The sequence below is a fragment of the Panthera uncia genome, chromosome B1 (genome assembly GCF_023721935.1).
Source record: "Panthera uncia isolate 11264 chromosome B1, Puncia_PCG_1.0, whole genome shotgun sequence".
NCBI classification, from domain to species: Eukaryota; Metazoa; Chordata; class Mammalia; order Carnivora; family Felidae; genus Panthera; species Panthera uncia.
This window is the reverse complement of record NC_064811.1, coordinates 41,609,873-41,629,527: the sequence shown is the minus strand read 5'-3', so window position 1 is coordinate 41,629,527 and position 19,655 is coordinate 41,609,873. Positions and strand designations below refer to the sequence as shown.

At 35.2% G+C, this 19,655-nt stretch overlaps 1 protein-coding gene across 25 annotated transcripts in view; it reads right to left on the bottom strand.

Annotated features, from left to right (window-relative positions):
* Positions 1-19,655, bottom strand: part of FIP1L1 (factor interacting with PAPOLA and CPSF1) — a 79,488-nt gene that overhangs the window by 9,995 nt on the left and 49,838 nt on the right. For 13 of the 25 annotated variants that reach the window (XM_049632035.1, XM_049632043.1, XM_049632036.1 and 10 more), the window contains 3 exons: positions 9,955-9,981; positions 7,871-7,925; positions 6,023-6,078 (listed from right to left, as the gene is read on the bottom strand). In XM_049632035.1, the coding sequence (XP_049487992.1) occupies positions 6,023-6,078; positions 7,871-7,925; positions 9,955-9,981 (138 nt within the window). The remainder of the gene's footprint in view (positions 1-6,022; positions 6,079-7,870; positions 7,926-9,954; positions 9,982-19,655) is intronic. The other 12 variants (XM_049632037.1, XM_049632047.1, XM_049632042.1 and 9 more) reach the window with 1 other exon arrangement.

The window sequence follows — 19,655 nt, the reverse complement described above, 5'->3', positions numbered from 1 at the left end:
TTTCACTACAGATAATAGAAGATTTGAGCAAAACACTGTTAACAGGCTTGATTTAATGAATATAATAGAATACTGCCCAAAACAGCTAAATAATAATCATTCTTCTCAAGCACATATGAAACACTTATAAAAGTACATTATGTACTTTCATAAGTAAAATAGACAACCTAATCTCTATACATTTCAAATTAAAGACACATTTCTGAAAATGCAGGGGTAAAAAAAAATAAATTTTAAATCATTTAGGAACTGAACATAAAAATATGACATCAAAAGTATAGGGATGCAAACTGTTCTGGAGAGAAATTTAATCTTAAAAAACATTAGATGCATTAGAAAAGATGGAAGTCTAAAGCTTAAGAACTTAGACACAAACAGAATAATCATACAAAAAGGAGATAATAAAGATAAAGTAGAATAGAAAAGAACCATACAATAAGAAAAAAAACTGAAAGGTGGTTTTTGAAGACTAGACAAAACATAACAATATTCTGACAAGATTAAGAAAAAAAGAGGCCACATAATCAAAACCAAAAAAAACCCACAATTACAGATGTTACAGAGATTAAGAATACAGAGGATATACTTTATACCTATGCATTTAAAAACTTAGCTGAAATGGACTAATTTCAAATGATCAATCAATAATTTACCAAAACGTGACTCAAGAATGGAAAGAAATCTTCACTGCTCCCCTAACTATGAAAGACATTGATCAGTAACTTGAAACCTTCCCAAGAGACTAGATCATTTTTACAGTTGAGTTTTACTAATTTATAAGGTACAGACCATTCTAATGTATAAACTTCAAAGAATAGAAAAAGAAGATTATTCTCTAACTTATCCCACGTGGCTTGTTAATACCCAAACCAGTTAAAGACAATACAAATAAAGAAAAATTATAGGCTAATCTTACATATGAACATAGATGTCAAAATCCTAAATCAATCAATGTTTATTATTATTTTTTTAAAGATAACTAATCATGACCATGTTAGGTTTATCTTAGCAAATAAACAGTGACTTAATGTTAGAAAAATTTAGAAATTTACCACATTAGCAGATTAGAGAAGAAAAACGGTATGGTTATCTCAGAAAGCATTTGATTAAAACTCAAAATCCATTCAGTTTAAAGGCTCTTGAAAACTTTCCTTGATCTGATATAGGACTCCATCAAAAACCAAATAGCAAAAAAAGCCTGGTAGTAAAAATGTAAAAGCATTTTCCTTAAAAATAAAGGGCGGGGGGGGGGGCGGTTATAAGACAAGAACTCCACTTTCAGTACTCCAACATTATAAAGAGATGCTGGTCAGAACAGTTAAGAACCCTCCCACAAAGCAAGCAAACAAACAAACAAAAAACAGGGAGGGAAGCAAGAATCTGAAAAGTAACAAAATCATTATCTGCAGATATGTATTACAGGCTAAAAAGCCTTTATAGACAAATTATACTGAGTTCAACAGATAACTGGCTACAAGATCAATATACATATTGATTACTATATACATACTATATGTACAAATAGAACAAATACCAATCCTATTTCTAAATACAAGCAAATACAAAACAGGAAGTTCGAATGAATATATCACTTAAAACAACAAAAGCATTAGATACCAATGACTAAATCTAACCAAAGATGTGCAAAAATTGTGTAAAGATAATTATAGCACTTGACTGAAATGTATTAAAGAACATCTCCATAAATAAAGAGAGTCCTTGTTCGTTGATGGACTCAATGCTGTAAAATACAAATTCCACACAAAATGATCTAAGCATCAATGTAATTCCAATCTAGTTTACAAACAGCAAGGACTCTGGAGCCAGGCTGCCTGGTTTCAGCTCCTGATTCTGCCACTTATTCTGTGGTACCAGGGAAACCACTTAATCTGGCTGTTGTTCAATTACTTCATCCATAAAATGGGAATAGTAACAGTATACCTGCTTTAAAAGCTGTCAGGACTACATGAGTTAACAGCGTTTTGTCTAAAGTAAGCATAATATAAATGTCACTAATCTAAATCTCAAAACAGTTGTTCATGGAACTTCCAAAGCTGATTTCAGAATGGATATGTAAGAGCAATGGCACCAGAATACTTCTGAAGCAGAATAAGTAGGTAGATTTTGCTGAACCAGATAGGAGATTTACTATAAAACTCAGTAATTAAGCTAATGTGGCATTATTAGCAAAGGAGAGTTAGTCAAGTCTAAGAAGCCATGAAACAGATTCAAGCGTACATGGAAACCTGATGGATGGGACATTATAAATCCCTCAAGGAGGATAAACTATTCAACAAATAACACTGGGACAATTATATCATTACCTTATAACACAGGCAAAAATGAACACCAGATGGCTTAAGGACATACATGAAAAACAAAATCTGAAAACATTTTTGGGGAAAAAAACCTTGAGATGGAGAAAGTCACAGTTCAAATGTGAATCCAATTATATTTTTTTAAGTTTATTTATTTTGAGACCGAGCAAGTACAAGCAGGGTAGGGACCGAGAGAGAGGGGGGAGAGAGAATCCCAAGCAGGCTCCACACTGTCAGTGCAGAGCCTGATGCGGTGCTTGAACCCACAAACTGAGATCGTGACCTGAGCTGAAACCAAGAGTTGGATGCTTAACCGACGGAAACCACCCAGGCACCCCAAATATGAACCCAATTAAAATGTAGTATGATTTTACAGTTGATGAAGTCTAAGAAAAAAAAAGGTAATTTCAATTTGCCATTGGAACTTTCTCCTTTACAGGGCTTGAGTGTTATAATTATCTCTATACAATATTTTTATAGTCCTAATAATGTAAATATGGTTTATTGTTTAGCTTTCAGAATAAAAAATTTGTCAGGGCACAGACAGTTTGGGTTATAGGACAGAATATAAATGTTCCTAAGCAGAAGTATGGCTGACCGAAGCTGGCAGGCAGAGGGGGAAGAAGAGGTGAAGGCCTGGAAATTTGCCTGGTGATAGGTACTTGATAGTACATGAAACCAAGGACATGTAGATAACAGAAAGAGGTACAAAAATAGTCATAACTTCACTGGTGGGGAAAAGAGAGGGGTAGTGATGGTAAGTGAGCAAAGTACACATCTATCATAAGAGGATGATAACAGATGGTATCTATAGTTATATAAATCAAGAAATAGAGTGATAAGCTTATATACAAATGCTATGCAGACCATTAGAAGAACTAAAAAGCATCAAAAATGCTGGTCTCTGCAGTTCTTTGATACTTCTCCCAAATACTTTTTAACTGGGTCTTACTTTATAAGCACAATATATTTATTCATTTTGAGAGAGAGTGTGTGTGAATGTGCATGAGCAGGGGAGGGGAGGAGGGAAGGGGGGGGGGGGGGGAGAGAGAGAGAGAGAGAGAGAGAGAGAGAGAGAGAGACAGACAATCCCAAGCAGGCTCTGTGCTTTTACCGCACAGCCTGACATGGGGCTCAATCCCATGAACCATGAGATCATGACCTGAGCCAAAATTAAGAGTCAGACGCTCAATCGACTGAGCTACCCAGGTGCCATGAGCACATTCTTAATATATTAATATGCACATCAAGAAAAATTAGTAAGCAGTGTTTGAGGATAAATTACAAAATCCTAAAATAAATTAACAAAGGTAAAACAGAATTACCAACATAGAGGAAGATGGATCATCATCTTCATTCCAAAGCTTTGTTTGATTAGGATGAAGAAAACTCCTTTCTTCTCATTAATTTTTGCAATATGCTTTATAACTGTTATTACTAAAGAAGTCCTTCATATTTTAAAAAAATGCTTCTGAGAGAGGTGTTGGGGTTGGAAAGAGTGAAAAGAATACTCTTGCTAATATACTGATTAAAAATTTGCATGTATTACTTTGAGAAAAAGCTAAATGCTTAATAAATACTAAATAATGAAATCTTCCACAAGGAAACTGTATAGGTAACCTCAAGAATGAAGTCTTACTCCTTCTGATATGGGCTATTCCTCATGTTTATGTGTACGGAAACAAATATACAAGGAATCTCACGAAAAAGAAAATGACAAGTGCCTTAAAAAAAGGTAAAAATAAAATTAAAAAAAAAAATTTTTTTTTTCAACGTTTTTTATTTATTTTTGGGACAGAGAGAGACAGAGCATGAACGGGGGAGGGGCAGAGAGAGAGGGAGACACAGAATCGGAAACAGGCTCCAGGCTCCGAGCCATCAGCCCAGAGCCTGACGCGGGGCTCGAACTCACGGACCGCGAGATCGTGACCTGGCTGAAGCCGGACGCTTAACCGACTGCGCCACCCAGGCGCCCCGGTAAAAATAAAATTTTAAATAATTAAACAAGTAATGGGTGCCAAGGCCTTACATATTATGGGCATTGTGCTGAGCCCTTTATGCTCAAACTTTATTTTACAGAGGAGGAAAAGGATTTAGGTTATTTAAGTTATCCCAAGTTACAAGGATAAGATAGATGCAGGACCCACCCCCAGGCTAACTGAAGGGCCTGTGCTTTAACAATCAAGCTACCCTGCCTCAAACTGCAGAAAAGAGAGAGAACTCGGAGCTTGCTGGAGATGGTGGGGATCATCATAAAAATCACAGCTAATATTTGAGGGTTTATTAAATGGTAGGATGAAGGTGCTTTAATGTAGTCTCACTAAGTTTAATAGCTGAAGATCTATGAAAGTCACATAAATAATGAGAGGGAAAAGTAAGACTCCAACCTAAGGAGCAGGACTTCCTGGGAGCCCAGCAAGAACTAATAAACAAACCAACAAACCAATAAAAGGCTGTATAATCACTGAGACAAGTCAACAGAAACAACCACCTTTTGATGTGAATAAAGGGCATACATGTAGTCTGGACAAGGTGGGTCTGAAGGACAGTACAACACCCCGGTACAGATACCTACCTGGTAAATGGATGTAGATGACTGACACTTGACCTACTACCAAGATTTATAACTTCTACTGTGCAAATGCCTTTGGGGGATTTCAATGTTCTCCATCCCCAGTGGTACTACCTGAATACAAGACACCATCATTTTTTCCCCGGATTATTCCAGTAGGTTCTTGTTCTCCAAATCAAGCAGCATTTTTGCCATTCCTCCTTCCATCCACCCTACAAATCCACAATTTCCTCACAGTAAGTAGCCAACATGGACCTTTTTCAAATGTAAGTCTAGCAATTTCATAGCTCAGCATAGAACTAAATGGCTCCTCACAGCCCTCTGAATAAGGTTGAAAATCTATACAGCATGGCTATCACACCTTGCACAACCTCCTATCTCCTCTCTAAACATTCATCATGCAATCTCTACACTCCAGCCACACCAGACTTCTTTCAGTTCATGCCTACCAGGTTCTCTCTCACCCCTATGCCTCTGAACATGATTTCAATCTCAAATAACATTATCTCCCTCTCCACCCCTTCTGGAGTGGGAGACCCCCTCCACTATGCTCCCATAACACCTTCTTCTGTCACCTGGCTGTTCCTCACCAGGCTATAAATTTGATAAGTGTTTATAGCTTACTGTATCCCTAAAATTAGTGCAGTGCATAGCACTTTTAAAATAAATGAATGGATGATCAAGAGATCTAAGCAGAAGGCGGTATCAGAAGCCCCTAGAATGGATTACTTTGTAAAGAGTGAACAGGAAAGAAGACCTAGCCAAATGATCTAGAAGAAAAAAACAGGGGAAGAGGAGAACAAGGTTAGCTGGATGACCTGAAGCAAGAAACAAAAAGATTATGAACGAAGTTTGAGACAATTTGCTGACAAATCCTAAATCCTTTTAGGAAAAGGCAAGGTACAAATATCCATGCTGTCACCATTTACTAATTTTTAAGAGTACAGTTGATAAAAAATGAAAATTCTTCTGTAAAGTAACCTAGAATGTAAGACATAGTTATTCTTTTAGTTAATATTTTTTAATTGCTCTAGAAGATAGTACTTTAAACCATAGAAGTATGTTTTTATTGCTTTAAAAATATTTAAATACTGGTTCAGACTGAATCTGGGCAGCTAAAAATAACACTTACCATTGCCATATGGAAAAGCACGTGCAGAACGACTATCGTAACCAGAGGAATGTCCACTGTTGAAGAAAAATGTATTTTTATGTGTTGCAAATAAGTTCTAAATTTTAACAGTTTGGTGCAAATGCAAACCATCAAGGCAGAATTATGTCTTTCATTTAACTACCATATAATGATAAACCTTAATTCTGTAATTTAACTTTATAATACAAAAACAGGCTTTTAACCTTAAAACATATTAAACCTAATACCCACTTGTAAAAAAAATATAGCTTCCTAGTACTTTTAATGTGAACACAATTCAGCTTGATTCCCAAGATAAGAGAAAACTTTGAGACTAACAGAGTACTTGAGACTTTGCTAAAATTTAATCTTAAAAAAAGAAAACAACAGGTTTTGGGGGCACCTGGGTGGCTCAGTCGGTTAAGCATCCGACTTCGGCCCAGGTCATGATCTCACGGTTTGTGAGTTCGAGCCCCGCGTCGGGCTCTGTGCTGACAGCTTGGAGTCTGGAGCCTGCTTCAGATTCTGTGTCTCCCTCTCTTTCTGCCCCTCCCCAGCTCATGCTCGCACTCTGTCTCTGTCAAAAATAAATAAACTTAAACAACAGGTTTTAGGGTGCCTGAGTGGCTCAGTCGATTAAACGTCTGTCTCTTGATTTCAGCTCAGGCCACTGTCTCGAGGTTCATGAGACTGAGTCCTGCAACAGTCTCCATGCTGAACCTGCTTCAGATTCTCTCTCTCCCTCTCTCTCTGCCCCTTCCCCACTTGTACTCTCTCTCAAAAAAAAAAAGGGTTTTAATGATTCAGAAATTCAGCCCCACTGACAGGATAAACAAATAATACTTTTTAACATTTGTTGATTGAGAAAAATATTTAACAAGGACATAATAAAATTAAATCCTTATATTCTCACAATTAAGACTGGGCTTTATCATTTCCTTTTTGAAAATTATGCGTGGTTTGATGCTATTGATGTAAAGTTCTCACAATTTTTCTATTAATAGAATTTGGATCATTTTTCAGAAATACACTATTTTCATCAAATTTACTTGGTACTTTAGAGGAAATAGTAATGGCTACCATTTTTTATTGATTTCTATCTGCCAAGAATGTGCTGATTGTTCTATTCACTCGCTGTTTTAATCTTCACAACTCTATCTAAACACCATTTGGCAAAAGGGGAAACTGAGTCTCAAAGAATAGTTATGAACCTTGCCTAGCAGCACAAAACTAGGGAATTTTGAAGCCAAACTCTGAGCCAGATCGGAGACTTCCAAAACCTATATTGTTCAACACCATATTGCCATCTATGTAAATAAATGGCATCTCTGTAAAGAGGTAAATACTCTCTAGTACAGTACTCCTAGTGCTGCAGGGCATAAAAAATAAGGCTACTGCCATGTAGAATGGATCCAATCTTCCTTTGTGAAAGCTGAGTTCCTGCAGGCTCATAAAGAATCGGGCAGCTTTTATCATGGTCCCCATTAAGAACTGTCCTTACTTAATCATAAAACAGACGTGCATTATTCATGATTACTAGTCATCTGTAGACACCACAAAAATGACTACAGCCACGTTTTTACCAATCTAGGAATTTCTTTCATCAGTGTGTCATAAATCAAACCAAGATATTTCAAAATACTATCATTCGGTTTTCTCTGTGCTGTGTTGTTACGGGACTATAGGTCCAACGTCTTACATAAAAGTAGCTAACCCAGATCTAGACTCAGGCACTACTTCATGTTTACAAAATTAAATCTCTGAAAATATCACCAAGATACGTATGTGACTTTTCTGTCAAAAGTCTACAAGTGATAAAAAAGTTTTATACTATCCATACTGATTTACCTTTCTATTGTTGGGATAAGAGATGGAGGTGGAGCGCCTGGTGGAGGAGGAAAACCTGAAACATTCAATCATAAGATAAAAAAAGTTAATAGAAAGTCCATTTAATGTCAAGTATGAAACAAAGTTGCTGCGTATCACTAAATTTCTCTGGGGACATAACGTGCTTCTCTATGTTATAATGGATAGAAAAAATGAAGCTTAAACTTATAAACAGATTTTTTGAGCAAGAAAACTTTAAATGAACAGTCTGGTCTAATACACAGAGCACAAACTGGGAGTCAGGACACCCGGTCATATTTTCAGCACCACACACAGCCCATTTTGTGAGTATGAGAAAGTTAATCTCAATGCCTTACCTTATCCATATATAAACAGTAGTAGTGTTGCCACCAGATATGTTATACTTGAAATACTTTTGAAGAAAAGCAAATAAAATAGCATTTACCTCTTTCAAAAAATATTTTGTTTTAGATGTATAGAAATTTCCTTAAAATTATAATTTTTAAATAAAATCTTACCAGTAAATATATAAATGCTTAAGGCTGAGAACATCCATCATAAAATATGTTTTAGATAGCACGACCCTGAAGAACTATTTTACAAAGAAGGGCACATAATATAGTTTCTGGATTAGTTTGGAAGGAAAATAATTTGTATCTTTATATCATGAGGTCTGCATTCTCAGTAATTCATAATACCTAAATGAAATACCACAGAATATGGCTAAAAGGGACCTTAACAGTTCATCTACTCTGCACTTGCAAGTTCAGATGGTCAATAAAGCATCCCAACAAAAGACTTTAAGATTCTACAACTTATGATACCAATTCCTTCCAAGTTCTAACAACCCTCACTGTCAGGAAATGATCTAAATTACGTGACTTACATCTCTCACACTACAATTCATATGCTGTCCTGAATGACAACAAGAAGCAATCCATCGTCATATACTCTCTATCGCCCTCTACATATTTGAAAACACTTCCACTAAGCCTCCTTCTTCAGTCATTGATGTAAAAATGAATCCCAGTTCTCTTAACCCTTCTCAAAGTCCATTTAAATCCATTTTCGGCCCTGCTGCAAGTTGTTTCAAATTCACCATGCTCATCTTCACTGCACCCAGTGTCAGGATCTGTAACTTCTCTATTAAACATCTCAGAACTGTGAAGTTTAGCAATTAATGCAGGAAAAACCCTACCTTATACACCCTTTCAGCCACATTTCTTTGTAAACTAGACACACCAATGGCTCCTTTAGAGGACTTTTCCTGATAAGCCTTTTTCAGCCACACTGATATACAATCAGTGACTCACTATCCCACAACTACATATGCATACTATCCTCTGCTACCTAAACTTCCACGATTTCTGTTTATCAAGGTCATTGTGAATCCAGACCCACCCTTCCGAGCAATGTCATCTCTTCTTTTTATATTCCTTGGCCTGTAATACTGAACTCAGTAAAACACTTGCTATCACATTTGCATCACACTCCAAAAAAATATTTTTAAAAAGGCAACACTGACAAAGTATCAAAAAACAACCCTTGGTCACATACAAACTATTGATCACACCATTACAACAATCAACAATTTAATGACCACCCTAAGAACAATCATCTGACCAGTTGTCAATCTACCTAATTGTAAGGTTCAGAACGTATTTTCTCAAGATACTGAGTTATGCCAGCAGGGTAAAAAAAAATCAGAAACCATGAAAAAGTCAAGATAAATGATCCTTCTCTTCTCTTTGCAGTTGCTTTAGCATATAAAAAATTCATTGGTCTGAAAAAACTTTTTCATACAAATATTTTTTTATATCCCATACTGTTTTCTTCAACAAATTGATATGGTGAGAATTTTCTCAGACTCTCTATTTCTACAAAAAGTGGGTAAGACAGGTATAAGAAAACTAAATATCTTAATCAAAACTGGAATGAAGCAAAGGCAGAGCTGAAAATAGGACCTTGAAATCCCAATAGCCTATTCCATAGTCTAACCACATCGACACTGTCCCTCCTGGAACTGTAAGCTTGAAATTTCATGTTTATTAACAATGATGGAGAAAACATGAAAAAAGTTTTACCTGGAGGTGGTACAGTTATTGGAATACCTAAAAAACAAGTGATGAAATTTAATATAGTAATTGGATTTTATAACCTGTTATGTATTTATGCCATCACCAAAAAAAAAAACCTTTGAAATAAACCCCTCGCCTCATTTCCTGGCTTATTCGCTCAAAAGAAGCATTCTGTTTTCTTGCAGAGGACCAACAATTCCAGTATAACATCCGACTTCCTGATGAAACCCCAGTCTAACAACTTGGTAACAAGATTTCCCCCACTAGGTGTAATCACAAAGTTAGACATCAGTTAAAAAAGCACACTTGTGCATTTTTTGTGCACAAACATCAAACTCCATGAAATTAACACTAAGTTTGATAATCAACATCTGATCTTGTTATTTTAATAGAAAAATTGATCAACAGGCTCTTTAATACTGTACTTAATATGAGATAACTCTGAAGATGATGAATATTCACTTTAGTAAAGCTTTGTGGGACCTTCAAATGTTGCTGTGGATTGTTTTACTTCTGTTGACAGGATTGGGGAAAGGTTATTATTTCCTTTGATATGTGGGAGTAGAAAAGGGGGATATAGCCAATTCATATAGGTATGTGTGTGTGTGTGTGTGTATGTATGTATATATGTATATATGTATATATGTACACATATATATACATACATACACACACACACACACACACACACCCAGGGCACATTAAGATAAATGTGGACAATTTACTTCTATAGGAGTCAGTATATACTAATCTGAATGACTCTCATTCATTTGCACATTATAAACTTTAAGAAATAAACTATGCATAAATAAACATTCCTAATTTACACTGGTCAAATGTGCCCTTAAATCCTAATGTAAAACTTATGTGGCATACAAATTCTATTTTTCGTATGAAGAATAATGACATTTCTAATTAGGAAAATAGAAAAATTTTTCATGAAAAATTTTATACCATAATTTCAACAGTCAGAATGGTTTACTAAATCCTATCTTAAAAACTGCATCAAAATTCGTCCAAAAGAGGGAGGGGGGGGGATGTCAAATTCATTAATTAAATGCACGGGGAAAAATAATGAAAACAATCACTTTCAAATGTTTTCTTGTCAATGGAAACATCTGCTAATAATTTAAATTTTTTCTGCACGTTTTACCAGAATGAGAGGTTTATATAAAAAAAAATCTAAAGGTAGCCAGAGGCCTTAAAATGGAGAATGAAGCACCTGATTTAACTGCCCACACAATAAAAGGATATGCTAAACTTACAAAACCAACAAGACTGAAAAAGATATATAAAAGACATGTAAACCATTATGTTTCGAAAATTGTTAGACCTCCAAATGTCTACTAACTTCATCTACACCTCATGGCAATTCTGGTCCATCCTGAAGTTACCTTGCTGCTTCCTACATTACTAACAGAATCCAGCAAACAATACAAGCTAGCAGAGTCCCAGACACCATACTAAATGGGAAAAGTAAGAAAGGCAGAGCATATTAAGTGTTCTCAATATCCATTAGTACCTGATTTTCTTTAGAACAGTATGAAGTCTTCAGAGCACTGTTTAACTTCACTATGTGGCCTAGTTTTTACATTTAACTACATGATTGCTTTCTTAGGGGTATAGTAGTCCCTCCTCAGCCATGCTTTCCAGTCTCAGCCACAGTCAACCACGTCTGGAAGCAGGTGATTCTCCTGACATACTGTCTGAAGGTCAATAGTAGCCTAATGCTATGTATGTCACAGTGCCTATGCCCTTCACCTCACTTCATCTCATGACGCAGGCACTGTATCATCTCACATCATCACGAGAAAGGTAAGCACAATACAGTAAGATATTTTGAGAGGGAGAGATCACATTCAAATAACATTTTACAGTATATTATTACAACTGTTCTACTTTATTATTGTTGTTAATCTCTTGCTGTGTCTAATTTCTATATTAAGCTTTATCACAGGCATGTAAAAGTGGGGAAAAAACACCGAAGATATAGGGTTCAGTACTATCTACCATTTCAGGTACTCACTGGGGGTCCTGGAATATATCCCTTGCAGATAAGGGGACGGCTACTGTATAAGACAAAGAAAAAAACTGTATGCCAACTAGGCAAAGAACTCTGTAATCCTACTAAACTACTTAAATGGATACATGAGCAACATGCATCACTTTGGCTAACACTACAATGTACTAAAACGTGAATTCATGCAAAATAACTAAGAAATTACTAGTCAGCCCTCTCAAAATTTAGAATTTGAAAACATCAAAGTTGTCAAATTTTCACAAAACATAAAGATAAAAGTTATAAACAAATTATTAATTATGCTATGAAGGTTGTTAAAATTAGTCTTTTTTTCTAATGTTTGAGAGAGAGGGGCGCCTGGGTGGCTCAGTCGGTTAAGCATCTGACTTCAGCTCAGGTCATGATCTCACAGTCCGTGAGTTCGAGCCCCATGTCAGGCTCTGTGCTGACAGCTCAGAGCCTGGAGCGTGCTTCGGATTCTGTGTCTTCCTCTCTCTCTGCCCTTCCCCTGCTCATGCTCTGTCTCTGTCGGTCTCAAAAATAAATAAAAACATTAAAAAAATCGAATGTTTGAGAGAGAGAGAGAGAGAGAGAGAGAGAGAACACGAGTGGGGGAAGGGTAGCGAGAGAGGGGGACAGAGAATCCTAAGCAGGCTCTGCATTGACAGCAGCAAGCCCAATGTGGGGCTCAAACTCACAAACCGTGAGATCATGACCTGAACCAAAATGGGACTCTCAACCGACTGAGCCACTCAGGAGCCCCAAATTACAATCTGCTTTTAATTTTAATCTTTCTATAATAGTATCATAGGGCGGGCTTTTAAACAATCAACTGTAAAGAATTAAGAACAAAAAGAAAAATCATGCCATATCTAGATATAGATATAGATATAGATATACGTCTTTCTAGTCAATATCTACTCATCACAATGTTAGTATGAGAACCAGAAAAGGCCCTTGTGAGACCTCTAAGATATTTCAATGCAAATCTTTATTGGTTAATGTTTACTGAACCAGAACCAGAAGGTTGATAAAACACAATACAAATCAATTCTTTGGTGTTATCAGGTATATTTTCAAAATGCAACTACAAAAGTTTAATATGTGATATAATGTTAGGTCAATAGAATTCTCATATAAAAATCACTATTTAGTATTTGACTTTTGATAACAAGAGAAACAGTAAAGAAAGAGATAACTGGCCTCCAAAATTACTGTCCTCATCTTCAACACTCCCACCTTCCTGGCTACACACACACTACCTAAGCAACAGATATGAATTACACAGGCAAGTATTGTGTTTTACTGTTTCCTTTAACTGTAAAATGAGTATGAAAAAAGTTTATTATTTCCCTGGAAAGCCTCGCATAACAGTAATAAAAGTAAGATTTCTAGTACTATAGGCCAAAGCTTTTAGAAAACTAATATTCAAGTTCTAATAGGACTGAGTAGATTAGGTTTTGAAACTTTAGTGACCACCAGAAAAACCTGGAGAGTTTGTTAAAACACAGATTGTTGGGTCTTGCCCCTAGAATTTCTGATTCAGTAGGTCTGCGGTATGGCCAGAGAATTTGCATTCCTATCAAGGAAATGATGATGCTGCTGAGCAGAGACCATACTTTGAGAATCAATGCATCAAATCCTAAACTTCTCTATGGATTGCTGCTCAACAGCTCAATATTCAATACACATGAAATAAATTCCATTCCAAATTTTTATGAAACAAACAGAACATGTGACACTTTGAAGTAAAATAATATAGCTGTAGGACAGCCTATACGATCTAGCATCCTCAAAAGAAAGAGAATCGGATATAAGTTTTCCTGTAACGCATACTCTTCCATGTAAAGCATGGGGGTGGGGATCCTGAAATCCTATTTGGGAACTGAAGAAATCGAGACAAAGAAATAGAAAAGCAGCAGCCCTGTGATACTTATTTAAAGGAATTTACTATATTTTTAGTATTCGCACAAAATTAATAGAGGCTCTGTACTCAACAACAATAACAATGAAAACTGTGTATGAACTCATTCTCAATGTAGCCCATCATTATTTTTCTAAGGCAGAAAAAAGTTACATGCTAGATAGCCTGACATGGCTTCTAATGATCCCTGCCTCTTGCTGATTTATGCCTTTTTTTACATTTGGTATTCATACCCTCCCCTGGGTGTGGACTAGATAAATGACTCATTTCTACAAAAAAGATCTAGCAAAAATGACAGGATGTCACTTCTGTGTCTAGGTTAAAAAAGACAGTGACTTCTATTTTGCCAGTATCCTCTACTGTCTTCTCAACATTCATGCTTTCATGAACCAAGTTGCAACACAGGAAATGAAATGAATCTTGATTTCAACAAAGAGGTGACTGATCTTGAAAGAGTAATTTCTCAGTCAAGCCTTTGAGATGACCATCTCAAAGTCTGTGGCAGACTCTGAAGCAGAGACCCAGCTAAGCTGTCCCCACTCCTAACCCACAATAACTATTTAATAATAAATGTATGTTGTTTGAAGCCACTACTTTCTGAAATGACTTGCTACTCTGCAACAGCTAACCAATATGTATAACTACCTATCATTTCTCTATTAAGTTCAAGTGAAAGAAAAAAAAAAAGCATGGCAGAAGTATGCAAATTAGGCTTCCAAGTTCCCAGCAACTTCTAAATTTCATTGGCACTATTACGTTACAAACAGATAAATTTGATTATTTTCCTTAACACTCACTGATTTCTACTTCTAAGTCATCAAGCTTGTAAGTAAATTCTGCACAAAGAAACTGAGTACCCAGTGTCAAGGTTTATAAAAATTTTTAAGTATTACCTTCCACACTACATGCTTTTCTATGCATCAGTATTTTTAAGATTATATATACACACAAATTGTCTACCATCTACCCTGTAAGAAAAGAAACAGATGTAGAATACCATACAACTCTTTAATGATGAAAGTAAAACAGTTCGTTACAGGGTGCAAAAAAGGATGGAGTAATGTTTTTAAAAATTTGTTAAAAGGTGCTATGGTCACAAAACTTAAAGCAACAAAGTTATCAGTCTACGCCATACCTAAAAAGGTAAACAAGACAATTTTATGTTAAGTATAAAGTGAACTATTTTATCCTTATTAGGAATACTTAATCCTCTAATTTATAAAATAATCTAAAGCCTACTGAACACGAAAATCCTACATTAGACAAATAAAAATATCTCTGAATAGAAATGTCAGTATTTTTACAAAGGAACTGGTCTCTATAAGCTCCAATATAATCACAAAATGATTGGAAGAGTGGCACAAACAAAAGGCAAATATTAAACCATGATTAAATTCTATAAAATGTAGCATCCACAGTACATTCAAAATGTAACTATTATAAAGGGAACACCCATGAGAAAAAAGGACATTCAAAAATCATCATTGTAGAGAAGGTTTTAATATCCATGAAGCTTACATTTAAATTAATTGTGCCAGAAATGTTCAAATGAAAAATAATTACAGATAATTAGCATTATTCCCTATTTTTAGTTCACTGAAAATATTAACCGGCTGTTGGGGGTTTTCTAATATAAAAAAAAAACTTAAGAGAAAATGAGTACAGTTCTCAAAAACTTCGAGGAATATATTTTTAAAGGTACTTCTGGAAAAATTATTTTGGGCAAACAGCGTCAGTTAATAGGCAGACTTACTGTATAAGACCAAAAATCTTACGGAACTATAAAAATTAGCCTAATAAACATCATATTCGTAAAACAGCTTCTCAAAATTGTACCTTCTCAAGGGTACAGATAATATTCACCCAGTATAGGCCAAGCTTTTGCCAAAGCAGCAATTCTTCAAGTGCTATCTGGAGATTCCCAGGGGTCTCTACCCTTCTAAGGAATCTGCAAGGTCAAAACTACTCTCATAAAAATACTAAGACGTTATTTGCCATTTTCATGCTCATTCTCTTACAAGTGTCCAATAAAGTTTTCTAGAGGCTACACAATGTGTGAAACCACAGAAAGATTTAAGGCAGAAACAAACAGGAGAATTCAGCTTTTTTCTATTAAGCCACACAGTAATATTTGCAAAAGTATAGAATAAGGCCACTCTTTGCACTAAATGGTTTTTTGTTTTGAAAAAAGTATTTTTCATACAAATGTTGTCTGAATGCTAATATGCAATAGACTTACTAAGAATATTTTTTTAATGATATTTCTCAGTTTTAATTTCTAATACAAAAAACAGATAAACCATGCATAAATAAAAGCTCTTTGGGGGGCTGTATTAAGTTTAAGAGCCACTGTGCTGGAACCAGACTGCTAACAGAAAGCTAATCCAAAACGCAGACCTCAGAAGAAATGCAGCAAGACTCCAGAGGTGAGCTGCCTTTCTCCCTAATTCCCTGTATCATGGCTAACCCAAAATCAAGATATTTAAGGAATTCACACAACCTTTAAGTTCATATAATTCACGGTACTACGTGACTAGTGATACACTAAGGTACTTGACCACAGTCTTTCAGAATGAATTTAGGAAACCCTTCTTAACTGCAGAACCCTATGCGTTTTCAAATCTAGATAAACAGGTAAACCTTATATACAATTTTAAAAGCAGGGATGATTTTTCTCTGTGGTCTGAACTAGTTGGACTACAGTATTTCAGTAAAGCAAAAAGCCTTTTTCAACTTAACAGAATTCTACTCCTGAGAGTTTCAATTGTTCTGAAGACTTACAGAACCATAGTCACATGACCCTTAATTTTGATTAATGTAACAAGAAATTAGTTAAAATGAATCTGCCTTCTTTCAATAAACTCTATTTTCAAAAATGAAGATAAAATAGGATGACACTAAAGTTAATCAACATTTAAAATTTTAAATTAAAAGTCTACAATAAAATGTAATATAGTTTGAACATAGTTTAAAAAAATAGTTTACAAACATTAATTAAATTATTTTAAAAACAAGACAAGCCAGACACAGGACAAATACTGTATGATTTCACTTACATAAAGTACCTACAATAGACAAATTCATAGAGAAAGAAAGAAAGAGAGGCTACCAGGAGCTGGGGTAGGAGGTAAGAGTTATTGTCTACTGAGTACAGTTTTGTTATCAATAATGAAGAAGTTTTAGGTATAGACAGTAGCGATGGTTACACAACACAATGTATTTAATGCCAGTGAACCATGCACTTATAAATGGTTAGAATAATAAATACTATGTACATTTTGCCACAAAAAAAAGTACCATAAACATCAACTGTACTATATAGCATTAATCCTTCCAATGTTACAATTTTTCTTCCAATAAACAAGTAAATCACAAGTATATATTCACTAGACTTAACACAAATCAGGAAACACAAAACAGCAAAACCTCAGTTAACTAGATTTACAAAAAAAAAATCTGGTTCCTCAACCTCCCTAACTTCTCTATCCACAAATATATATGCATGCACTTCAACATGAGGGAAATACAAAAAAAAAAAAAAAAAAAAAAAAAAAAAAAAAAAAAAAAAAAAAAAGAAAGAAAATCATAAAAATTAAAAATTAAAAAAAAAAGCTTTTCAAAGACATGATATTGAGGTAAATACACACAATGCCATACATAATACAGTTTTCTCGACACAGGTCATGATTCATTTCAACACAGGTAACAAAACAGGCTTTCAAGCAAAACTGCCTACTGGTTCTGCTATTTTCGTTTCTTTTTTTTTTTTAATTTTTTTTTAATGTTTATTTATTTTTGGGAGAGACAGAGACAGAATGCGAGTGGGTTAGGGGCAGAGAGAGAGGAAGACACAGAATCCAAAGCAGGCTCCAGGCTCCAAGCTGTCAGCACAGAGCCCAACACGGGGCTCAAACCCACGAGCTGTGAGATCATGACCTGAGCCAAAGTCAGTCGCTCAACCGACTGAGCCAACCAGGTACCCCTGGTTCTGCTATTTTCTAGGTACTACTTAAATGCCTTAAACCCCAGTTTCCTCTTCTATAAAATTAGAATAATATCTACTTCAGATGTTGTCAAGAATCATATAGAGTTAATACATGAAATGTGCTCAGAAAAGTGCCATCAATAGTAAATAAGCATTCAAGAAACATTAGCTATTATTAGCTATTACAAGTGACCCTTAAACAACATGGGTTTGAACTGTACAGGTGCACTTACATGTGGATTTTTTTATAGTACAGACCTATAAATTCATTTTCTCTTCTTTATGATGTTAACATATTCTTTTCTCTGCTTACTTTACTGTAAGAATATAGTACATAATACATATAACATAAAAAAATATGTGTTGACTGTTTATGTTATGAGTAAGGCTTCCAGTCAACAATGGGCTATCAGTAGAAGTTTCCAGGAGGTCAAGTTATATGCAGATTTTTGACTGCTTAGGAGGTTGGTGCCGATAACCCCAGTATTATTTAAGAGTCAAATGAATTTCTACTATTACTCCGTGAAACCATGAAGCTGTACTAATGCATTTCTGAGAAATGTAACACAATAGAAAGTAGTGGGTGGTTCAATAAAAGTAACAGACTTTCTGAAAGTTAAGATGCTGAATAATCAGTGTTTTCAAGCTACTGTTAGTATGGTAGCAGGAAACCACATTAAATACGTTTTCATGTAAAAAAGCTAGTCCAAATGTCATGACATTCATTTAGGACCAGAGGTCCCTTACATATTTGCTATACTCTCCCATTCAAAAGGTTCTCCACTGTTCTTACAAATCAATTGTGGCAAATATTTTATTGTTACTAACAAGGTTTCATGTATGTTTGTTGATGTGTGTTTCAGGAGGGTAGGAGGCAATACACGTTTCCTTCTCTGCTATTTGACAGTAAAAATCCCTTGAATACATGCGATGTCTATCACCTCATCTTTGTTAAGGAGCCCACTTAATGTGATGAGTCATGCCTGGAAACCTCCAAAAACTGACCATAATTTTTTTTCTTCAAACCAAGGCATTTCTGAGAGTGAATAGAAATAGTTATGCTGAAATAAAAGGTATAAAAGTAAGACCCATTCCAGGGAAATCTGGATATACAGTCACCCTATTTATGAAAAAATCAGCATCTGAAAATATAGGCATTATAAAATGATTACTATCTTTGTCCCATCATATACAGGCCTATAGTCTTTAAAACTTCTGCATTTCAAAACAAATGTTAACAAAGAAAACATTAAAATACGTTTAAAGTTTCAAGGGATAGTTTTTCCTTTCTTCCTTTAGTATTTCTCCAGAAAATCCAAGGTTTCTCTAAAAAAAATGGAGTAATTTTTAAGGCAAACATGAAAAGACTCCTGGGCCACAGGTTTCTTCCATTAACTGCTTTTAATTCTCAAGGTGATCTAAATTACAGTGAGCTCTATAGAATGTACTCTAATCATGTGGTTCTGTGGTAAATGGTAACTGAAAATGTGGCTTTAATCAAGGCCAATATTCAGTTGGTATACATCCATGTAGCCATACTGTTATTGAAAGCTAGTACCCACTCTGACTGGTAAGTGTCTGACTGTATCAACTGTCAATCTGAAAATCTCTCTGGTGTTATGGATACATAAGCATGTTAACTCAATCAGCTATCTTATTTAAGGAATGTCAAGTATACACAAGATCTTTGTGATTAGCATTGTTGAGAAACACAGGTGGAAATGTGAGCTATGTTCTCTCCCAACAGCTCATGAGCTGGTACAATTAAATAGTAATTC